Here is a 20,261-nt window from a genome sequence, read left to right as displayed (position 1 = left end):
TACTTTTACGTATAAAAGCCCTTTGTAATTGACAAAGATTTATACTGATATAGCTAAAACGTCCTACAACCTAAAGACATAAGAGGTATTGGAAATACATATGCAAAATGATGGCTGCCAATATTGTTCTGCTCTTCTTATTTTGGAGCCCACTGTAAAAACAAATTAGGTGAAACATGCTAGTAATATGCAACAACCTCCATCGCAGATATTAAAGGAGCGGTAGCGCTGGACTTCGACCCTCGATAAGCAAAGCTGAGGCAAGAAGATGGGATATTCCAGAGGGCTTGTTCCTGGCCTGACCCTTCCGGATCCTGATGAGACTCTCAGGCCTTTCTTCGTTCCATACTCTGAGCCTGGTTCTTACTCTGTAGAGCTGCAGTAGTATTGTACATTCGTTGTTTGGTAACAAGAGCTCTCCCAAGTGTCCAAGGCAGAGAAACTTAACTCTTGACACAAGTCCATGAAACTAACCTTTCTCTCTCTCTTTTTTTTTTAAACCTGGCAAATTATGGTATTAGAACCACAGTCACGTACAAAACATGACATGTTAAGTGACTGGGGAATCGTAAATTGGGCGTTTTGTCTTGAACAAATACTAAGCATTGTCATACCAAACTGATTATTATTTTAAAATACTGTCCCAGGCTATAACGGGCCTTGTGTACAATAGCAATACAGGGTGTAGTTACAGACACAATTTCCTGTGCTTAGGTTTTGAAATTATTATTTAAGATCCCCGTAACATTTGCCTGGTGCACCAGCGCAATTCCCCTATTAGATAATCTTCTATCCTTGTGAGGGCAATTTTGCTTGCGCAATGCTGCCAGAGCTTTCAGGAAGGGAGAGACAAGCAATTGTGACAATAAAATTTGCATCAGCTCCCACCCAACCTCTCCCAGAACCGAAATACCATTTGTCACATTCAAAGCCTTTTCACACCAGAAGGGAAGGTGTTTCTGAACTGGAAAGTCATTGTGATCTCCACAGGGTTGCATCCTCCAGGCTGACTTTTGCCTCTCAGGTTCCCATGAGAAACACCAAACAGCAATCATGGAGTTCCAAGTGGCTTTGTATCAAAGACTCGGTGGATTGCATGACCCAGCATCCAGGCATGAAACCCCAGATCAATCCAGATTAGGTCAGGGGGTTCAAAAACTGAAGCAGAAATTTTGCTGTTTGTAGCTGACCAGTTTGAGGGAGTTGACCCTTGTAAAAGTATTGTAAATGTGCCCTTGTAAAAAACATTTCCGATCTAATAATATCACCAGTTTCTGGAAAAATGAAGGTGCTAAGCCTGCCACACTGTAGTCACGTAGCACCTCTCCCAGAATGATTGTTTTTTAAGGGCTAAAAAGAATGTATTGTTCCTGTGTTGGAACCAGGGCAAGGGGTGCAGGGAGAGAGAGGATAGTAATGAAAATGTCTGTAATATGTAGATTTGCAGGAAGAAGAAACATGGACTGTGAAACTTGTGTTGGATGTCATCCTTGGTCATTCAGAAAAGATGCTACTGCTAGTTCAGATTGTCCCAAAATCAATGCACACAAATCATGGTGGAGCAGTCTGTGCCAGTTTCTCAGGCCATGTGGCAATTTAGTGATGAAACCTGTGAAAACATCTTCAACAGCATGAGGTCTCTGACTAAACTGTTCACAACCTCTGCCTTGCTCCTGCAAAACACCAGGACCAGGTGCTGGGACTCTTCCCCATAAAATTACTATTTTACTTCTCTGAATAAAGGACAAACAAGAGTGAATTCCTGTGCAGACTTTCACTCACTGCTTGGTATGAAGATGCTTGTGCATGTACCTTGTCTCACTAGGATACAGCCGATGCTACTGAGCTCAGCAGTGTGTGCCATGGCAGCCCCATGTTACCGAGAGGCCTCTCAGCCCATCAGTTAGCTGATATTACAGGACACCATGTTGTATGTGAAGCTTTGCTATGCTAGGGGATCATGCCTAGGGTCATTGTAATGCTGTCTGTCACTGCTTACATGCTGCGTGATGCCTACATGCCCCACAATTAGCAAGGCAGAGAGTGGTGTAAGGACTCTGCTGTGTCCTTGTATATGCAGTGCAAATGTAAAAGAGAGCAGAGATAAGGGAAAGGAAACAACCTCTAGTAGCAGCCGAGCGACTCTTACTCACTCTTATTTATCCTTCCTGAAAAATCTGCTCCCAAAAAATCCATTGCCTATGTTCCACTGAGTTTGGCCTTTTCTTTTGACTTGGAGCAGAGCCTCACCTTGCACCTCTACTTTCCTTCCACACGCCACACGCCAGCTCGCCTGTATCACAGCAATGGCGAAGGGAGGACCCATGTATGGGAAAGACTTCTGAAGAGGGCAACAGGCTGCTTCGGCTCTGGGCTCAGCCTGGGAATCATGGGGCTGAGCTGCTACACGTGTGTAGTGGAAATCACTGCATCTCTAGAGGCCTTGCAATTCTCTCCTCAGCAGCCCACAAAATTCCACTGAGGAAAAAGAAATGGGGAGGGGGAAGAAGGAGTCAGAAAAACTATTGTGTTCCTAGGGGAAAAAAAAATAAACAGCCCTATTTAGCTTATCCAGCTTTGCTAATGTCAATCACTTTTCTCATTTTAAACAGGAAAGACACCACTTTAGTCCACCTGTTCCATTATTTATCATGCTATGCATTTCCCATGAATTGTCACTCATGCAAAACCTGTACATCGTAAGGGGACACCCTAATATTTTTAATGACCTTAAGCAAAGTGATTGACATTAGACACCGGTGTCAGATGTTCTGGTGACGCAACATGTTCTCCTAGCAGCAGGAAAGCTTCCTGCCGTGATTAAGTTAGGGCTATGGAAGTGCTAAAATGTGTTGTCAGCTTTCCTCTGATGCAAGTGATTTTATTATAGCGTCTGGTAACCACGGAGTGTGGCAACGCAAATACTGACTCCAAACATCCCCTCCCATACATATAGCTTGCTCTATTTAAAACACGAAGTGCACTTTGCAAATCCGGGGATAAGTTATGGATGTAACAAGCTTAAACCACGGAGGGCAGAGGAAAAGGCGGCACCTAAGCCAGAATGCCTGGGTGATTTCAGCAGAAGCGTACGGCTTCGGCCTGACCTGCAGAAGGCTATCCCCTGCGGCACCTGTTTGGCAGGTGTGCTCTGCAGCGGCATCGCCACAGCCGTTGTGGATGCCAGAGGCTCCGGAGGGCAAAGAGGAGGCACGCTAGCAAAAATCACATCCGCCCTTTTGAGTCTGGAGAAAGCAATAAAAAAGAAAAAAAGAGAGAGAGAGGAGAAGAAAAGACAGAGGACTCCATGCAGCCCCTCTGCCTTCTGACACCCTCATACACACTGGGGTGGAAGTCTGTGACTTGGCTCAGCACTACTTGTCCTTAATGATATAGATGGAGCAATGTTCTGCTTTCCTTCAATTTGGGACCAGCCCTCAGTTATTCATTACCTGAGAAAAGTTGGAAGACCTCTGGAACACAAAACTTACAGAATCAAACATCTCAGACACAGGCAGGGTGCACCTGAGACCTGCTTTTCATAAAGATTCGTGATCCCAAAGCTCATTCAGCAAACACTTACTACACAGATGACTTTGCTTCCCCAAGTAATTATTAATAGTTGTGCTTAAAACTGACTGTGCCAGTAAGTGTCTGTAGAACTGACCGTTACGATTTTTCAATAACTGAGTTGTTAATCAAGCTGCAAGAGGAATACAAACCAATTCAAACCAAAATCCGTTGTCTATAGAGCTTTTTGGAAGAGATCAGCAGTACATATGTTGACAGTAATTGTCACAATTGTTTTTCTACAAAAATAGAATCATAAAGCAGTCAAAGTTGAAGATACAAGCTATCTTGATAGCAATAAAAAAAGATTTTCTAAAGGTCTAGCAGCACTGAATATTATTTTAATGAAATTTACTTTTTAATTTTATAGCAAAATAATCAAAAGTGCTAAACCTGACCAGTTTCATTTACAAAAAAAGTCTCATGTTTTAAGCTATAATCATACCTCGTTATTTAGGTTAGACAATATAATTACACATTTCTACCTATTTCTATTCAATAGTAAAACAAAATTAATATTAGTTGGTTTAAAAAAGGGGGAAAGTACCACAGATATTGGGGGGGAAAGTTACATAAAATATAAGAATCAGCTTATTGAGCAATTAGCAGTTTCTTTGTTGGTTGATTTTTGGTTTTTTGGGTGGTTGGTTGGGTTTTTTTTGAGCTACAATTTAAATCACAGACAATCTGGCCATAAGCTTGTAGTCACTTCAAATGCTATGACTTCTCCCTTGGTCAAGTGTCACAGTGTGTATTTTAAGGAGATCTCTGGCATTTCAAGGCAGTTCAAATTATTTTCTTAATTCTCACAAGTTCCCTTTCCAACATGATCAGCATGTTGGGGAACACAGTTATGATGACTGCAGTTATGACGACACTGTTTTCTGTGAAGGAAAAGTGTTTTTTCTTCAGTCTTGGAAAGAATACTACCAAGTCTGCAGTAATAAAAACAGTAAGAGCACTTGCAGAGTTTTTAAGTCTTTCTTAATCCATTCCATTTTCATTTCAGTTCATTTCCAACGTTAAATTAAAACCTGCAATCTCTCCTATTGATAAATAGTCAAGTTGACTTACAAAGGTTCTGTCTTCTGTCCAGCCTTCTCTTGGTTGTCTTTAACCAAACAAGGTTCGCTGATTTGCCACAAGCGCTGTCTGGCTCTCCCGCCTCTTTGCTTTCTTGTTTTGCTGCCTGATTTTCCAGCACACTGCACTAGAAGCCAGCAAAAGGAGTCCTGATGACAAGAGGACTAATCCAAACACTGAGATGATTGATCCATGGGAATTGAAGCTGTATGCCACAGCAGTAACCACAATGCCGGCTATGAGGATAACCACACCGAAGGGAATGGTACAGCGGTAACAGGAGAGTTCTGCTCCCCCTGTTGCTGCAGTCAGCTGGCATTCACTGACAAGAGGGATGGTGGTTATCACACAGTCATTGTTATTACTCTTCTCCGTGGTTACAGAATCAGGATGCTTTGGAGCACCCAGGATCTCTTTAATAGGTTCGTTTGTCATCTTGATTGTCTTGACTTAGTCAATTCTTAGGCTAGAGCAGGCTCTGCTGAACACGCATTGCACTGTGGAGAGAAGAGCATGAGTTCAACTAAGAAGCGTTACCGTTATGTGACAAATGGGTGACACAGAAGTATCCCACTTGGGATCACAAACAAGCAGGCACTCTGACCCCGCAAGGATTTATGCACAAGCTTAATTGTAACACTACTGATTGTGGTGGATCTGAATCAATTGTTACGGCAGTCATCAGCATGTGCATAAGTGCTAGAAAGAACAGAGTCACAGACCAAGACAGACACCAACCTTAAAGTGTTGTGGGCCAAATCCCACTTTAAGTTACATCCTAAAGTCAGTATTTCTGGATGCAATTTAGATTTCAATGGCATTACATCTTCTAACGAGGAGGCGAAGTTCACAGGCTGTTTTGGTTAAAAATTCTACTCTTGCTCACACACTTTTTCACACTGTTTCTTTATATATACATCTATACACACACATTACCCAGATTTGCTTCAACGCACATCACAATAACATGGGCAAGAACTGGGCCAGCAAAAAACTGAACAGTGAACCCTTTCTTAAGGCAAGTGCTACTTAGCGAAAAAATTCAAATGGTCATGACTAGGTATGGATGTGGGGGGAACGGGGACGAAGACAGTTCCCTGCACTCAGCAAACACCAGCTGAAAGCTGGTGAACCTACCGCTACAGCAACATCAATGCCAGACTGTCAGCCTGCCATTTAAATTAGCTTAATGCAAAAGTAATGGGTCCCTTATAAGTCCATGAAACCACATCCATGTTAGTGTGTGGGAGGGAGATTTACAGTCATATTCACTCAGTTACGGTAGGTTGCTTTCCTCCTGTCTCCATATCGTATAGTCACTCTCAGTCCTACAGACAGCATGCACAGTTTGATTGCATCTGCATTGAGGCAAAACAGCTTTGGGCTCCATGGAGCCCAGTGCAGAACTGGAGTCCACCTGATCAGGGCAAGATGAGCCCGTGGCTCTCCACTGCTACAGGCTGCCAGGACAGACCTCTGCCATCTCACTGGGACTCTGCTGGTGTGGGAGCTGCCCTGGCGTCTGCAGTGAGCCTCTGACCATGCCGCGGCTACCACGGCTGTGCTGCCTTGGACCAGACTGTGCGCTCAGTGCACCCCACCACATACACAGACGGGGACACTGGGGAACCACTGGGTTTTCCTGCTGGGAGTAGCTCACAGGACGACTCTACCACTCTCCGGTGCATGCTGTGGAGCTTTTGCTCCTATGAGCAGCATGGTATGCAGCTCAGAGAACAAGGAAGAGCGTTGGCAATGCAGTAATGCTTTTATCACTTTTATCACCTTCACATCTGTGACTAGGAAGTTAATTGCCAGATACTTGTATTCTCCTTTTCCTTTCCCACCACTCCCACTCTTGTTGCTAAGATATATTTGTCCATTGTGGAGAGCCCTTGGTTTTGTATCTCAGTACCTCATGTAACGGACTGTGTATTTTGCGAGAAAGAGGATTTCACTATTTTTAAACACACACAAACAGGCTATACTCTGTATCTAGTCAGACAGTTTGTATCTGAGTTTCCTTGAACCCTAATGAGAGAAGGAAAGTTCAGATCTGGTTTGACAAAGCTTTTGTTCTACTGCTCTAAGGAAGAGTGCTCAGCTCAATATTGTATCTTGCTGTACACAGCTACCTTCAGGGCTCAATCCTGCAAGAGGCTCAGCAGCTACAAGACAAAGTAGCCTTTCCCTCCCTAACGACAACACTGAGCACAACCCAACAGAGCGCACGCTGAGCACGCACACTGACAACACAAGAGGCAGTGGGCACAAACTGAAACACAGGAGGTTCTGTCTGAACATCAGGGAACGCTTTTTTACTGTGAGGGTGACTGAGCACTGGAACAGGTTGCCCAGGGAGGTTTTTGGAGTCTCCATCCTTGGAGATACTCAAAAGCCAGCTGGACAGTCCTGGGGCAGACTTCTTTAGGTGACCCTGCTTGAGTGGGATGGGGGGTGGACCAGACGACCTCCAGAGGTCCCTTCCAACCACAACCATTCCGTGATTCTGTGTGTTCCTGTGAAGGTACTTGGTATCTCCAAGGGCAGGCAGGGGATCTGATCAGTGCTTATCAAACAAAGCAAATACATCTGTGCTGACACCTTAGATATCCTAGGTTCTCCTAGGTTCTGTTGCTTTGTCCTTCAAATTCTAATGCATGATTAAGTACCTTTTATATCAGTTGAAAGAACCCAGGAAAGCTATGGGTTTGCTCTAGAGCACCATCGACCTGTCCCCACATGGATCTGAGCTCAAGTTCTGCATTTTCAATGATGACCTACATGGCAGTGAGACTCACACTGGTGCCATTATGTTGCTGCACTACTTATCCATAAAACATTACAGAAGTTCAGCACAATAGGGTAATGTGGTCCCCAAATGTCATATTTTTTTGATCTTACCATTAGCCAAATTCAATTTGTTCAATATTTTATTATTAAATTTGAGGGAGGAAAAAAATTAACCATTTTCCATATAAAAGGTCTCTTAGTTCCAAACGCATTGCAATAACTATTCCAAAGTGCAAATACTCTCTCTAATAGCCACAGAAATAAGGAAACTTCCCAATAACTTGAAAAGTCTTTGGATTGGGCTCATTATAAACATGCTTATTCTGAAAAATTTTAACATTCAATCAAAGTATATTTACTCCTGTCTGTAGAGTCCTTGTCCCTATGCTTCAGATACATCCCCTATAAGCATTAAATCTCCTAGACACCTTGTACAGAGATTTATGAAGAAAGATATATGAAGATATATTTATACAGTCAAAACTAACATGATTTTTTTTAAAAAAACTCCTAAACTACCAAAATTAAGTCAATGGCAAAATACCTGTTGACTTCTGAGAAGCACAGTTCTTGCCTGTAATAGGATGTAAGCAGACAGGCATTCATATAAAACAAATAAACAAACCTCTATTGAAATACCATAAGTTAAATAAACAACAGACCTATTTGAAGTGTGAGTAAAGGTATTCAGCCCTAGAAAACAGGGCACTAAATCCTCATTGCCAGCAAAGTCACTTCTGACTTATGCCAACAGGTGACTTGGTTCAAGTTTCAGGGTAAGAAATTTAGGCAAAGATACCCAGCAACACCAGCATCCTCTCACTAATCATACTAGAAGTGCTTTCTTAAGGAGCTACTTTGACTTGGAGGAAGAATGTGGCAATCTGTGGCAATCTGTGGCTAACACTGGATAAAGGAGAGAGGAATGTTTTATCCACTAATAAGTGTAAGTTGAGATTTACTGAAAAGACATGAAATCCATCAGCATGCACACCTACCGGGTCCATGAGAAATCCATCGTAACAAATCCCTTGGCTCGGTAAGCAGAGGAAGACTGCTTAAGGTGTCTCGTATGTCAATTCAAGGCAGAGTCACGCAGCAGTAAGAGCCGCTCCAGGCTTTGAAGTGTCAGATGTTGCTGAATGATGAATTGGAGGTGACAATATTCTAGCATGGAAGTTTCCTACAAGAAAAGTTGTTAGGTATTTATCAGCTTCTTAAGAACAAAACTCCTGCATGGAAAAGCTCCTGCTGTATGCTGATCCCTGCTCCTAACCTAACCGAAGCAGGAGATGTTCTCCCTCTGGCTCTCCTAGTGGTTTCTGCCTCTTTTCTTGGCAGCAGCCACCCATTTCTGGCCCTATGTAACATTTTCCTTTGACGATGTGACGTCTCGATGATGGGTGTCACAACCCAGGCAAGTCCCCCCAGAAAGAGCTAGGCAGGAAAAGGTAATGCACATGAATTTCTGTAGCTAAAAATCTCATTTAACTTCATTTCTATTGCTCACTTCACCTATGTGAATCAAAAAACCAAATCACAACTCAGAAGACTTGGGTTTTTGTCTCTCCTATGTCTCCAGTTTCTTTGAGCAAGTAACTTCGACTCCCTGTGCCTTGATTTTCCTAGCTGTCAACTGACAGTGACAACATTCTTTCCACTAAAAAACCCTTTAAAATCTATTCTGCTATAACAAACATCTAAGTAATATAATCCCAAAAACTCCTCTCAAAAAAAAAGGCAAACTGAGGCCAAGAACTCACTGTAATAAACATGATTCCATTATACTTACTATTCTTCATTTCTGTTACGTAATTTTTTTAAAACAAGATTCATAACTCAAATAGGGACAAGGCAGAATCTGCAGCAGAGCAGTGTGACAACTCTGCAGAAAGCAGGGTGATGGAAATTGCTATCAACTGCAGAAACAGCTGTGAAATCACCAAGCAGCTGGGTAAAACTTAGGAAGCAGCAGAGATTTATGCTGCTAATCTTATTCAACATTCCCTTTCTATATGTGCATGATTATGGAAGATCATTTCGACACTGAAGCAGGAGCTCCTAAGTGGGGATGAGAATAAGTTCACAAGAATAAGTTTGTATAATGATAAACTTTAAGGGCTTTTTATCTTTTAAAGTTATTTAGCCAATGCTAACATTTCACAAACACAAACTACAGGCACAAACTGCTGCTGTTCTTTGCTAGATGATCCTTGGAATAAGCCTGTGACATAGCTAAAGTATATTTAGCCGATTATTTAAGTTAGATAGTAATAAGGGTCTCCTTGCTTATCTCCTTGACTATATTCTTGTGCACACTACCTAGCAATTAGTTTGACTTTTTGAAAAGTTTGGAGGGAAATGCAGAAAAAAACCCCACACTTTAGATAAATAATCTAGATTACATTAAAACAAAAGCAGACCTCTCAAACTGTCTTGCAGTCAACTTCCACTCATATTCCCAGAGTGGTTACGTTTATTTGAGAAACTCTTCCTAGCACAATTGTGCCCCCTAAGCCACTCTGCTAGCATCATTCTTCGAAAGGATTAATTGCTCTCTCAGTAATTTATTTGTATTTGCCTTGACTACATACAGTTTCGGTAACTTTTTAAAATGAATGTCTTCATCAAAAAACCTGACTGACAGAGCAACTTTTTACAGACAGGATTTCTTCCTCCTCCTTCTCTCCCTCACCACAAAGCTGAGAAGCAGAAACACATGAAATCTATACATTCAGCTTCCAATATTTTAACTCAGATTCATTTCAGTGTGGTGCTCTCTCAGGAGACTTCCCACATACTGAATATCTCTGTGCAAGTGCAAAGAGTTGGTATTTCTCAGCCACTACAATCCTTTCCCCTTTTTTGCATTTTACTCAGAACCAGTGGGATACATTTAAGTTTTCTGCCTTCAGACTCTGGAACTGATTCTCTGTATCTTGCATACTACTTCAGACACCCTTTTTTGCTATATGTAAAATGCCAATAAATTGTTATGCCCATGTTTCACACTTGGTTTTGCATCGAAGTGACTATGGAAAACAGCATAAGGAGTCCTTCCGTACTGAAGGAGAGCCACAGTTCATTTGGAATTCAACAGACTACAGTAATCCTGAACACAATCCCGCAGCTCTTCCCCGTGTGAACACTCCTGGAAATACACAACTAGAATTTGTACTTACAAGACCCCAGGATCAGGCCCTGAACTACGGGGTAGGAGAAGAACACATTACACCCATGCCAACTGTCTGAGCCTCAGAAAGCCGATAAGTTTCCACCACCAAGTTTTTAGGTAATACAATTACCAGGTTCAAGCTCTCACACCTTCTTCGTTTTTCCGACGTCGTTGGCGGGTAGGATGGGAGCCAACCAAACACCTCCCCAAACAAACTTTGTTGTCCGCAAATTGCAAAACTTTCAAACGCGTCTGTTAAACGCCACACACACCTAGGGCAAACCACCGCGTGTCACGCCTATCCCCGAACACCTATGCAAGAGAGGAGAGACGCGAAGAGGCAAGGAAAGCTCTGTGCGCGCTTTCTGCCCTACAGCCCGGCGGCAGCGAAAAGGCGCAACTCGGCGGGGCACACGCCGATCTGCAACGCAGGAGCACCCCCGGCTGCCGGGACCCCGAAGCTTCCCGTTGTGCTGCTCCAGCCCCTGGGAAAAGCCCTGTGCCACGCGGGAGGGAGCGCTGCTGGCAACCGCCTCAGGACCCGCCGGCCGGAGCGGAGAGGCTCCCCGCAGAGCCCCGCAACCCAGCCCTCCCGCCGGCGCGGGCAGCCGGGCTCCGGGCGCTGCCGCGGCAGCAGCGGGGCCGCAGCCCCGCGGGCACCGAGAGCCGGCGGGCGCCGGGCTGCGGGTCCAGCGGCTGCGAGCCGAGCCGAGCCGAGCCGAGCCGTGCCACGCTGAACTGGACTGGGCTGGGCTGGGCTGGGCTGAGCTGAGCTGAGCCGTGCCGTGCCAGACCATGCTATGGTATGCTATGGTATGCTATGGTATGGTATGCCGTGCCGTGCTACACGGTGCCGAGCCGTGCCTTACCTCCCGACTGCCGGACGGGACTGCGGCGGACACTAGCCCGGAGCAAGCATAAGAGGGGGATGCAGCTCGCTGCACAAGGGACTGTAAACAAAGTTCTTGGTGAGAGCGAAACAATTAAGGGACCGGAGCAAATTCAGCGGCGGGAGCTGCCGCGGGCGGGGCAGCACTCACCGGGGAAGGGCCCGCTCTGCTTTGGGAGGGCGGCCGGGAGGAAGGCTGTCCTTGAGGGGCCAGGCTGGGCAGGGCAAGCAGGGAGCCTGCCCTGCCCTCCGCGGTTTCGCTCGCCCGGGCGGGCGGTGCTGGCGCTGCGCGGTTCACACGCCCGTTTCAGGGATGCGCACGCCGGGGGACACGCGTGTCTCCTGCTTCGCCAGGTCACGCACCGTGGTGAGGCTCTGCATCACACCCTGGCCGTGCGCGGTTAAACGCGGGGCCTGGGAGAGCGTTTTCCAGCCCTCTCCGCCCTCCCGCGCAGCCCCCCGCGGGGCGGCCGTCCGCCCCACCGCTGTCGACACGTCGCGGTTCGGGCAGGGCGGACGGAGGGCTCCCCCCCGGTCCTGAGCCCTTCGGGGATGTCACAAGTGGCAGTGCTGCGAAAGCACAGCCCACGCTGAAATCCAGATGAACTCCTAGCTGCTCAGGAATTACAAGAGGAGGAACGGAGTTTTGGATGACATCCTTAGAGGATAAAGTTTTATGTATCATCTAGAAATATTTTAACTGGCTTTTCTATGCTTTAATCGCTCATTTCAGTGGAACAGCAAATACCACAGGAGTTTGGAGTGGATGGGTACGGGTATGTGTTATTTTTTACCGTGATTTGTGTCTTTTCAGACAAAAAGCAGACAAATTTTGCTTTTAAGGCTTGTAAAAGGACATGTTTGAAATTTGCGGTTAAGCTTACCCAAAGTTTATATTTAAAAGGCACTATTTTATCAATGATTGATAAAAGAGCAGTGCACCAGATGTATTTAATCAGCCACTCCGTCTCTGAAAGCATGCATGTACTTTTGACTCCCTTTCCAGGATGAAATCCTGGCCTCACAGAAATTAATAGCAAAACTTCCATCAACTTCAGAGGGGCCAGGATTTTGCCCTGTGTATCATTATGAACTCCCCAGGGATGGAGATCTTGCCAAGGGTTCATCTCCCCCAGCCGAATCAGCCAGGGGGTTCTGGAAGAGCTCCACAGCTTTATACAAGAAACTGGCATTTTTTTCCCCATTTGCTAGTGTTCCCTCCAAATACACTGGCGTTTCAGCAGAAATGACAAGCAAACCGGATCTGAGGAGAACTGTCATTAGAGAGGACCTCTTGGGCCCTTAACTCCAGTCCTTCCTAATACAGGCAGCCGTGCCAGGTAGTATCCGTATTAAACTTGCCGAGTTCCACCTCAAACCAACTGGGTTTCCTGCTCCTCCTGTTGGAAGGCTATGAGCCTCATTCTGCCGATATCTAGGAACCTCAACCTTGTTTCTAGCTGCATGTATTCATAGGCAATTATAAACACATATATTCATAGGCAATTAGATAAACAAGCCTTGGTCTGAAATAGATCTTCCTTCTTTTGGCGATTAACCCTCTAATGTCCTAGGAGGTAGAAATCAGACTCTCTCAGTCTTATTTTCAATCATCATTTTTTCAGATGTGGCCTTACCAGCATTCTGCATGGAAGTGCAAGTATTTTCCTGTCTCTACCAGAAATACTATTTCATAATTATCCTCTGATTGTTCAGTATATCTGGATTTTTCTCCAGTATCAGTTCCATTTATCACTTTATATCAGAAATTCTTGCTGTTAGCACATATCTGCATGACCTAAATTTCACCCCATTCCTATTACATCAATTCCCCTCTAGTCCTTCCAGCGTAGTATCTGGTCCTCCTACGTTGATACAGGACCTCCCTCCCATGCTTACACCCTCAACAGTTTCACTAGTACATTCTTACTTTTCCATGCCAAGTTTATTACTGAAAGTATTACATAAAATACTGAAAGTATTACATAAAATAACTCCCAATACTGATTTATGTGGAACTAATCTGAAGAACACATAAACAAGCATTGAAGCTGGGCTTAGAATTCGTGTTTCTGTACAAATAAATGCCCTAACAATAGGCTAGAAAGTCATGCTCTCTTCTAGACCTAGTGCAACTGTAACTCCTTTTTGTGAAGCAGAAAAGCTGCGATGGAAAATGATGGGAATGACGTCTCCCTCTCCTGCTGAGACATTAGTGGGCTCTCTCCTAGAAGGGTGGGTTTGTAGCTCTCGGGCACATAAGGGTCGAATACAACTTGGGCACCACCCCTCTGGCCTTTTAAAAAAGGGATGACTGACTACCTCTGCCTTTTAAGGTCCTGCTGTGTTCTGAGCATGACTCTCCAAGGATGTAAGCAAAGAAGCACCAAACATACCCGAAACAGCATGTTTGGCACCTGTAGAAATTCAGTGCAAACAGCTGAGGAAACTTCAGGACTGAGCAACAGCTGCAGTGAGGGGTTACAGGTTCACAATTTTGGACTGCCATGCTTAAATGCTACATAGCTCCCCTTTAGGCCTGCCCTAAATGACAAAATCTCCTCCCTGTGGCCTTAACACAGCTGCTTCAGAGGAGGTGCAGCCCCAGTGGCTGGGACAATAAGCAAGAAGCCTGTGTGATTCTGGAACCCATGCAGCCTATTGAGAGAGCAGAGTTTTACTCCTAAATTGAGCAATGCTGTTGCTCTGCCTACTAAGACACACTTGCAATACTTCATGGCTTCCTTTGAGTTTCTAACAGTCTCCTGGGCCTTAACAGCACAGCAAACAGTGACTCATTAATCTGGCAAAGTATAACCATTGGGGGCTCCCTATTCGATTAGTTTTTCTTGCCTTTTCCCTAACCCTCCACTGAATTTTCCTTTATTTCATCCCTAAGCCCACACACAGACACAACATGCCAGTTGATTACATTTACTGGAACTTTTAGAAAGCACTCTTTCAACATGTTTAATAGGTTGTAAATTGTCCTTATCATGTCATGCAGTGTATGTGTTTTGTGATCGGGAATGGAGTCCTTAACAAAGCCAGTTAAACCAGAGAACCAAATAATTTCACATAAAATGCTGTAGCTCCCCTCTCATTAAAACAGTTTACAGCACAAGGGAGTTCAGCCCTGTTGGTTGATAGCTATGCAAACCACCCACTCTGTGTGTAATCAGGCTCATGAAATGGATGGGCTTATAATGATAGTGAGAAACTTCTTTGGTGACTAGGAATATGGAAAGGAATTTTCTTTGAACTCCATTAGATCCTACCAGTACTTTGGTCAACATCAGTTATCCTGCTCTGCATTTGAACTTTGTTATTGCCCTACTCGACTTTCACTTAATCTTCCTGCAGTGCTGAAGAAGACAGGACATCTGGAACTGAAAACAGTTATTCTTATCTCCTACTGCTTTCATAATTACATGAAGTTCACATTTGAAGAGCTGCATTCCTTATGTGGACATGTGCTTTTAATTAACAGAGGGATGCACCACACCACCAGAAGCCAAATCCTGAGTCTTGCACAAGTCAGTTACAGAACCTCTGAATCTTTAGCCAACATGGCAGCTTTCTGGCTGAGCTAGGAGGAAGCCTGGTAAATAAACACAAGACAATGTAATTTCACCATAACACTGCTTTTTGTTAGAGACTATTGCAGTAGGATCCAGCAGATTCAGCTGAGATTTAAGTCAGGGTAGGAATGGTCTCTTCCATGGCTCTGCAGCGGGCTTTTCTTGTTTTTCCACCTGCACTGAGTACCCCAGAGAATTTACAGGGCACAAATAAATGAAGAGAAATGCAAACAAAGAGCTGAAAAAGTGAATTGTCCAAGCTCACCTAGCAGATGATGTCAAGAGACATTTTGTATCTTGCTTCCCTGCTCTGCCAGTAGGTATGGCACAAAGAGCACACATTGGTCCCTCTTCAAATGGTCCGCCTAATGAATATGGAACATTTTGGCCAGTTGTAATTGACTCTCCAGCAGTAGAAAGAAAACGACGCGCTTTCAGCTAACCTACACAGGCCATCAGTTGAATTACTTCCTTTAACACAGGCTTCTCTGTAGGCTCTAGACAGCTTGGGAAAATTGGTGAGAAGGGAAAGAAAGTGTCATGGAGAAATCACCACTTGCCAGTGGTGTTCAATGGCTGTTGATGCACAGATATACAGGTTTATGGTCAGAAGAAGCCTTCAGATTATCTTAGTTGACATCCTGCATAACACAAAGCATTCAGTTCTACATTCAGTCCAAGATCTGTACTATGAAACCAGAATTCTCTGCTCATGTGAAGTATATCTTTCAGAAAACCATCCAATCAAGAGATGGAGAATTTGTCTTGCCAATTCATTCAAATGTTACTATCTTCACTGTTAAAAAACTATGGTTTATTTCTAATTTTTCTTATTTCTTCATGAGAATTTTAAATCTTTTGGCTTTTACCCTGTCTGATGAGTCTTTGTCCTATTCCACTACAATCCTTGGGACTAAACTTACACACAAGATCTACCTAAAATACTGCATATAGCTAAAATACCCAGATTTTCTCCTACGTAATAGATGACTTCTGTGAAATTAACAGTAAGTCAAGTGTCTGACCTAAAGGGTAGTTAAGACAGAAAAGAAAGAATTATTGCAGTAAGACCCGTTCTCACTATTCCCACAAAGGAGAGCTTTTCATATATATTATCTGCTTTAGCATCACATGCTAAAGGAAATGTTTAGAAATATTCCTACATCCATGTAAACAGGTTAGGAAAGTAGAGGGTGTGGTAGCGACAACCATTTGCCAAATCAAGTCAAGATCTAAATAGCCTTGCTTATCTTTTGAATGAGTCATTTTAGGTCATGCAGATAATAGTGCAATCCCTTCTTTCCTAAAACAAGTTTTAAAATTACCCCTCTTTCCTCAAGGCTGGGTAAAGAGGTTGCACCTCACAATCTCCAGTTTATTTGCACGGGGAGTGCATTACTTTCCATAAAAGCTGTGGCTAAAAGGTGTAAATCACAAGTAAACATGGCTAAATGAAAGAGATGTGTCCTGACACCAGGAGTCCAGCATATTAAAACTCTTTACCAAAGATAAAAAATATTTGGCATTAGAAGGCAGGAAATCAGCAGAACTCCAGTTATTCTCTGAATCCTCTTCTATTTGGGTGGAGCTCTGCTGAAACTAGATACTCAATACAGATATAGTCATAGTTTGGGGTTAAATTCAACTCTATGAAGAAGGCTGATACAAGCCAGTGTTTAATGGCCACTTAAGACCTCTTCTGACAGCTCAAACAGTGCACGTCTTGTGCTAGTTCTTTGCAAAAGACATGATTGTCACTCTGGGTGCCCCTTCCTGCCTGTATACTTAGGCAGGAATATAAAATATATAAAATATATAAAGATCTCAGTGTGGCAGACAGGCTAGATTTTCTGCATGTTCTAAGAGTGTTGAAAAAACAGATTTCCCTTTAACTCACACAGGAGAGGAGAACAGACAGCCTTACACATGCATGTCTGTCATGGGAGATGCTATTGTTACTTTTCATCTTTCTGGATGAAAAACTCACTTCCTGCAAGCTGCAAAAGTCATGAAACAATTTGTAAGAAAGACTTTTACATAATGCAGTAAATAAAACAACAGTAGCAGAAGATTATAATTGGTTTGGCTGTGTATAATAGAAATACGAATGTGCATTCTGTATAAATGGTGTGTCAGGACTATTCAGCACTTTTGCAAAGTTTTTGGAATGCACTGAGTAAAATGGAATTACAATAATATATAAATGTCTGCACAGCAGTTGAATCCATCAAAATCCCACATCTTTTGTTCATCGTCAAGAATTTCTCAAAGTGCACCAGTGCCACACAGAGACAGATCCAGGAAAACACAATATAGCTGGTAGCACTCTCTCACATATGGATACCCATATCCAAAACAAACACTGAATATCATCTGGGGCCTGAAAACATCAATGTAGTATTCACTGCTGTTTTCATTTCTGGCCACATATGATTTCCTGATGGAGGAGTTCTCCAATTTACTGGTTTGATTCCAGACCATAGAATTCAATGGATTACTGGGCATTGATTTCAGTGGCGGAAAGGTTAGGTGCTAGGGTGGAATTAATACAAATTATTTCCACTCTAAAAAACAGGTGGGCAATTTAGGTGCATTAATCCCATTGATAGTCCAGATCAGCAACTTTCCTTGAGGTATCTTTTCCTACTGAAAGCGGCAGCAGCTAAATACCTAAGAAATACTAAGTATGTGGGTCAAGTTGTGGGCACTTTTGAAACTCCCCCTCATTGCCCTAGAATAGTAACCCTCTATTTTCATTCAGTTAGTATTTAGGTCCCTGATCCATGTGTTGGACTGGATCGTGCTGTATCTAGGCTGCCTTTGGTAGCTGCGCTCAAGCTTGGGTTCATGTTCCCAGAACCAGCTGCCCTGAAGCATTTGCTATCCCACTGCCTGTCGGGGCAGAGCTCTAGGAAGTTAGTCCCCGCTGTGTCTGAACTCACCCCAGACTACAGCCACACTATCTAGTAGTGCAGATATCAAAGGGTTTGGGTTCAAAGTTTAGCTCCTATCCGTAAGCTAAGGGCAATACGTGGACATACAAGTGATAAATAATAACACTTACATAAACATACATGAAACTAAAAAATAAAGTCTCCTTTCAGAACTGTTTGTGCTTTCTTAGTAATCACCACTCCTTATTTACCAAGAAAAAAGGTCACACAGTAATGCCTTTTTTGAAAGTTTTGGTCCCTAGAGTAGCCTTGCAAGATAAATCTCCCTTTTTCCGTGAGAGTGCTGGGGGGAGGAGGGAGTGGCCGGGCAGCTGTAGCCAACGTACAACTCAGATGCCATGTAGACAGCCATATAATGCAAACCATTTACTGTAGAACAATAGGCAACGTTGAGCTGTGATCACTTTAGTCCTTTTGCACAAACAAGGCTCCTTAAGAGATCATGTAATCTCACAGGCTCATTTACAGGCACGTGTCCTTGCTGCATGTTAAACTTCAACCTTTGACTCACAACTCCTCCTTTTTCACACTGGGTGAAAGTCACCTCTGTACAAACGAGCCACAACTCTTTCAGTCTCATGTGAGTTCTATCTCAGAGCATGAATGGGATATAAAAGTGAGAAAGAAATCTGATAAAATTGCTGCAAAAGTAAAACTACTGTTTAAAGAAATATTTCTGCAAGATAAACTAAATCAGTCTCACTTACAGACCATCACCTCATATTCCATTTTAAAGACCAGATCTTCAGCTGAGTGAGCAGCACAGCTCCACTGAAGTCAACTTAGCTTAGCCAAGAATCTACTCATAAAGGTTCAGCCATAAGAAATGTATTGTCATCATGTTTTGGAGAACCAGCTGAGCTGACTGAAAGCACGCTATTGTAATTCACAAAGAACACAAATAAGCCAAAATATTTTATACATACTGTATAAATATTAATAAAAAAAGGTCATAACACATGTAAGCATACTACAAAAATAAAACAAAAGAACTGGAATGTTTGCCTAGCAGTTTCACTGGGGAGGTGAGAGCAGGTAATGTATGATTTCCATGATTAGTGACATTATTTTAGAAAGATGCTACAGGTCAAATTCTGACATCAAATTTACATGCTGGGGCGAGGATCGTGAGATACCATCCTGCCTTCTGCCACAACTCTCTCTCCAAAAGTTTTCTGGGCTGTGAAGGATGATGCTCAGCCTGTATGTCCAAACCAGAGTCAGCCAGAAATCCTCACGCTCTGCTTGCAAACCAATTGACTGGAACTGGAAGGGACAGCTGACATAAGTGAACTCTTTGTCAAAGAAGTCAGCCACTTGGCAGGGAAGCTAGAAAAAGCCAAATTTTGCCAGCCTTGCACAGAGGTTACCACCAAGTACATTGGGCTAGTGTTGTCAGGCAGGCTCTTTGTCAGTCAGTAGGTTTGATGATGTCCCAGAGCTCAGAGCTGCTTGCATTTTGTTCTGAGGACACAGTGTTCAGCAGGAAAATCTCCCAGGAATTAGCAGAATAAAGCTGTAATGAAAACAGATTTACAACTCTAGGGAGAAAACCTGCCCTAGCCACTCACGTTTTGATGACCTGAAGGCTTTGGCTGTCTGTGCCAGGGTCACACACTAGCATATTGTTATAGGTGGTGTCGTTCAGCAGGAGCCTAAGTAAGGTGTGAGGTGTGTCCCCGTCAGTGGATTCCTCCTGCCCGGGAGCTCAGCCCCGTGACAAAGCTTTCTGTCCCCTTCCACCCTGCCCACCCCACCCCACCATGGGCTGGGGCCTGCTGCCCGCTCCGCCAGGCTGGCTGGGCCTCCGTGGGTGCCCGCATGTGTCAAACACGCCTGCCAACCAGCTGGACGGCGTTTATGTGTTCTTTATATATTCTCCTATGAACAGGCCATAAGGGCCTGCTTTTTAAAATGTGGAAATATATACATATATAAATACATGTGCCCATTGAGACTACCGAAATCCCTGTCCTTGGGGCATACCCAACGGGCACGGCCCTGACCAACACACCGACAGAACCGGGCCCTGCTCTGGCACCAGACAGCCGACACGCACATTTAAAGGCCGCCTCCCCCACGCACCGCTGAGAAACTGAGACCCTATCACGAAACCGGAGAACACACGGACAAGCCGTGCTGGGCAAAGAGATGGGCCCGGACACCTGCCGGCGGGTTCACAGCCACGTAAACCCGCGTCCTCCGCCCCCCACCCC

At 44.0% G+C, this 20,261-nt stretch overlaps 1 protein-coding gene across 1 annotated transcript; it reads right to left on the bottom strand.

The window, feature by feature from the left end:
- Positions 1–4,683: 4,683 nt before the first annotated feature.
- On the bottom strand, positions 4,684–5,088 carry TMEM100 (transmembrane protein 100). The gene has a single exon (XM_072881588.1). The coding sequence runs from the start codon at positions 5,086–5,088 to the stop codon at positions 4,684–4,686; it is 405 nt and encodes a 134-aa protein (XP_072737689.1).
- Between the last annotated feature and the right edge of the window lie 15,173 nt (positions 5,089–20,261).

This window comes from Ciconia boyciana, chromosome 16, assembly GCF_034638445.1.
Source record: "Ciconia boyciana chromosome 16, ASM3463844v1, whole genome shotgun sequence".
NCBI lineage: Eukaryota > Metazoa > Chordata > Aves > Ciconiiformes > Ciconiidae > Ciconia > Ciconia boyciana.
Note: the sequence above shows the minus strand (reverse complement) of the source record. Positions and strands in the feature narration are given on the sequence as shown.

Excerpts from the sequence above, each read along its gene's own strand:
- TMEM100 (XM_072881588.1), bottom strand. The coding sequence starts at position 5,088 with ATGACAAACGAACCTATTAAAGAGATCCTGGGTGCTCCAAAGCATCCT.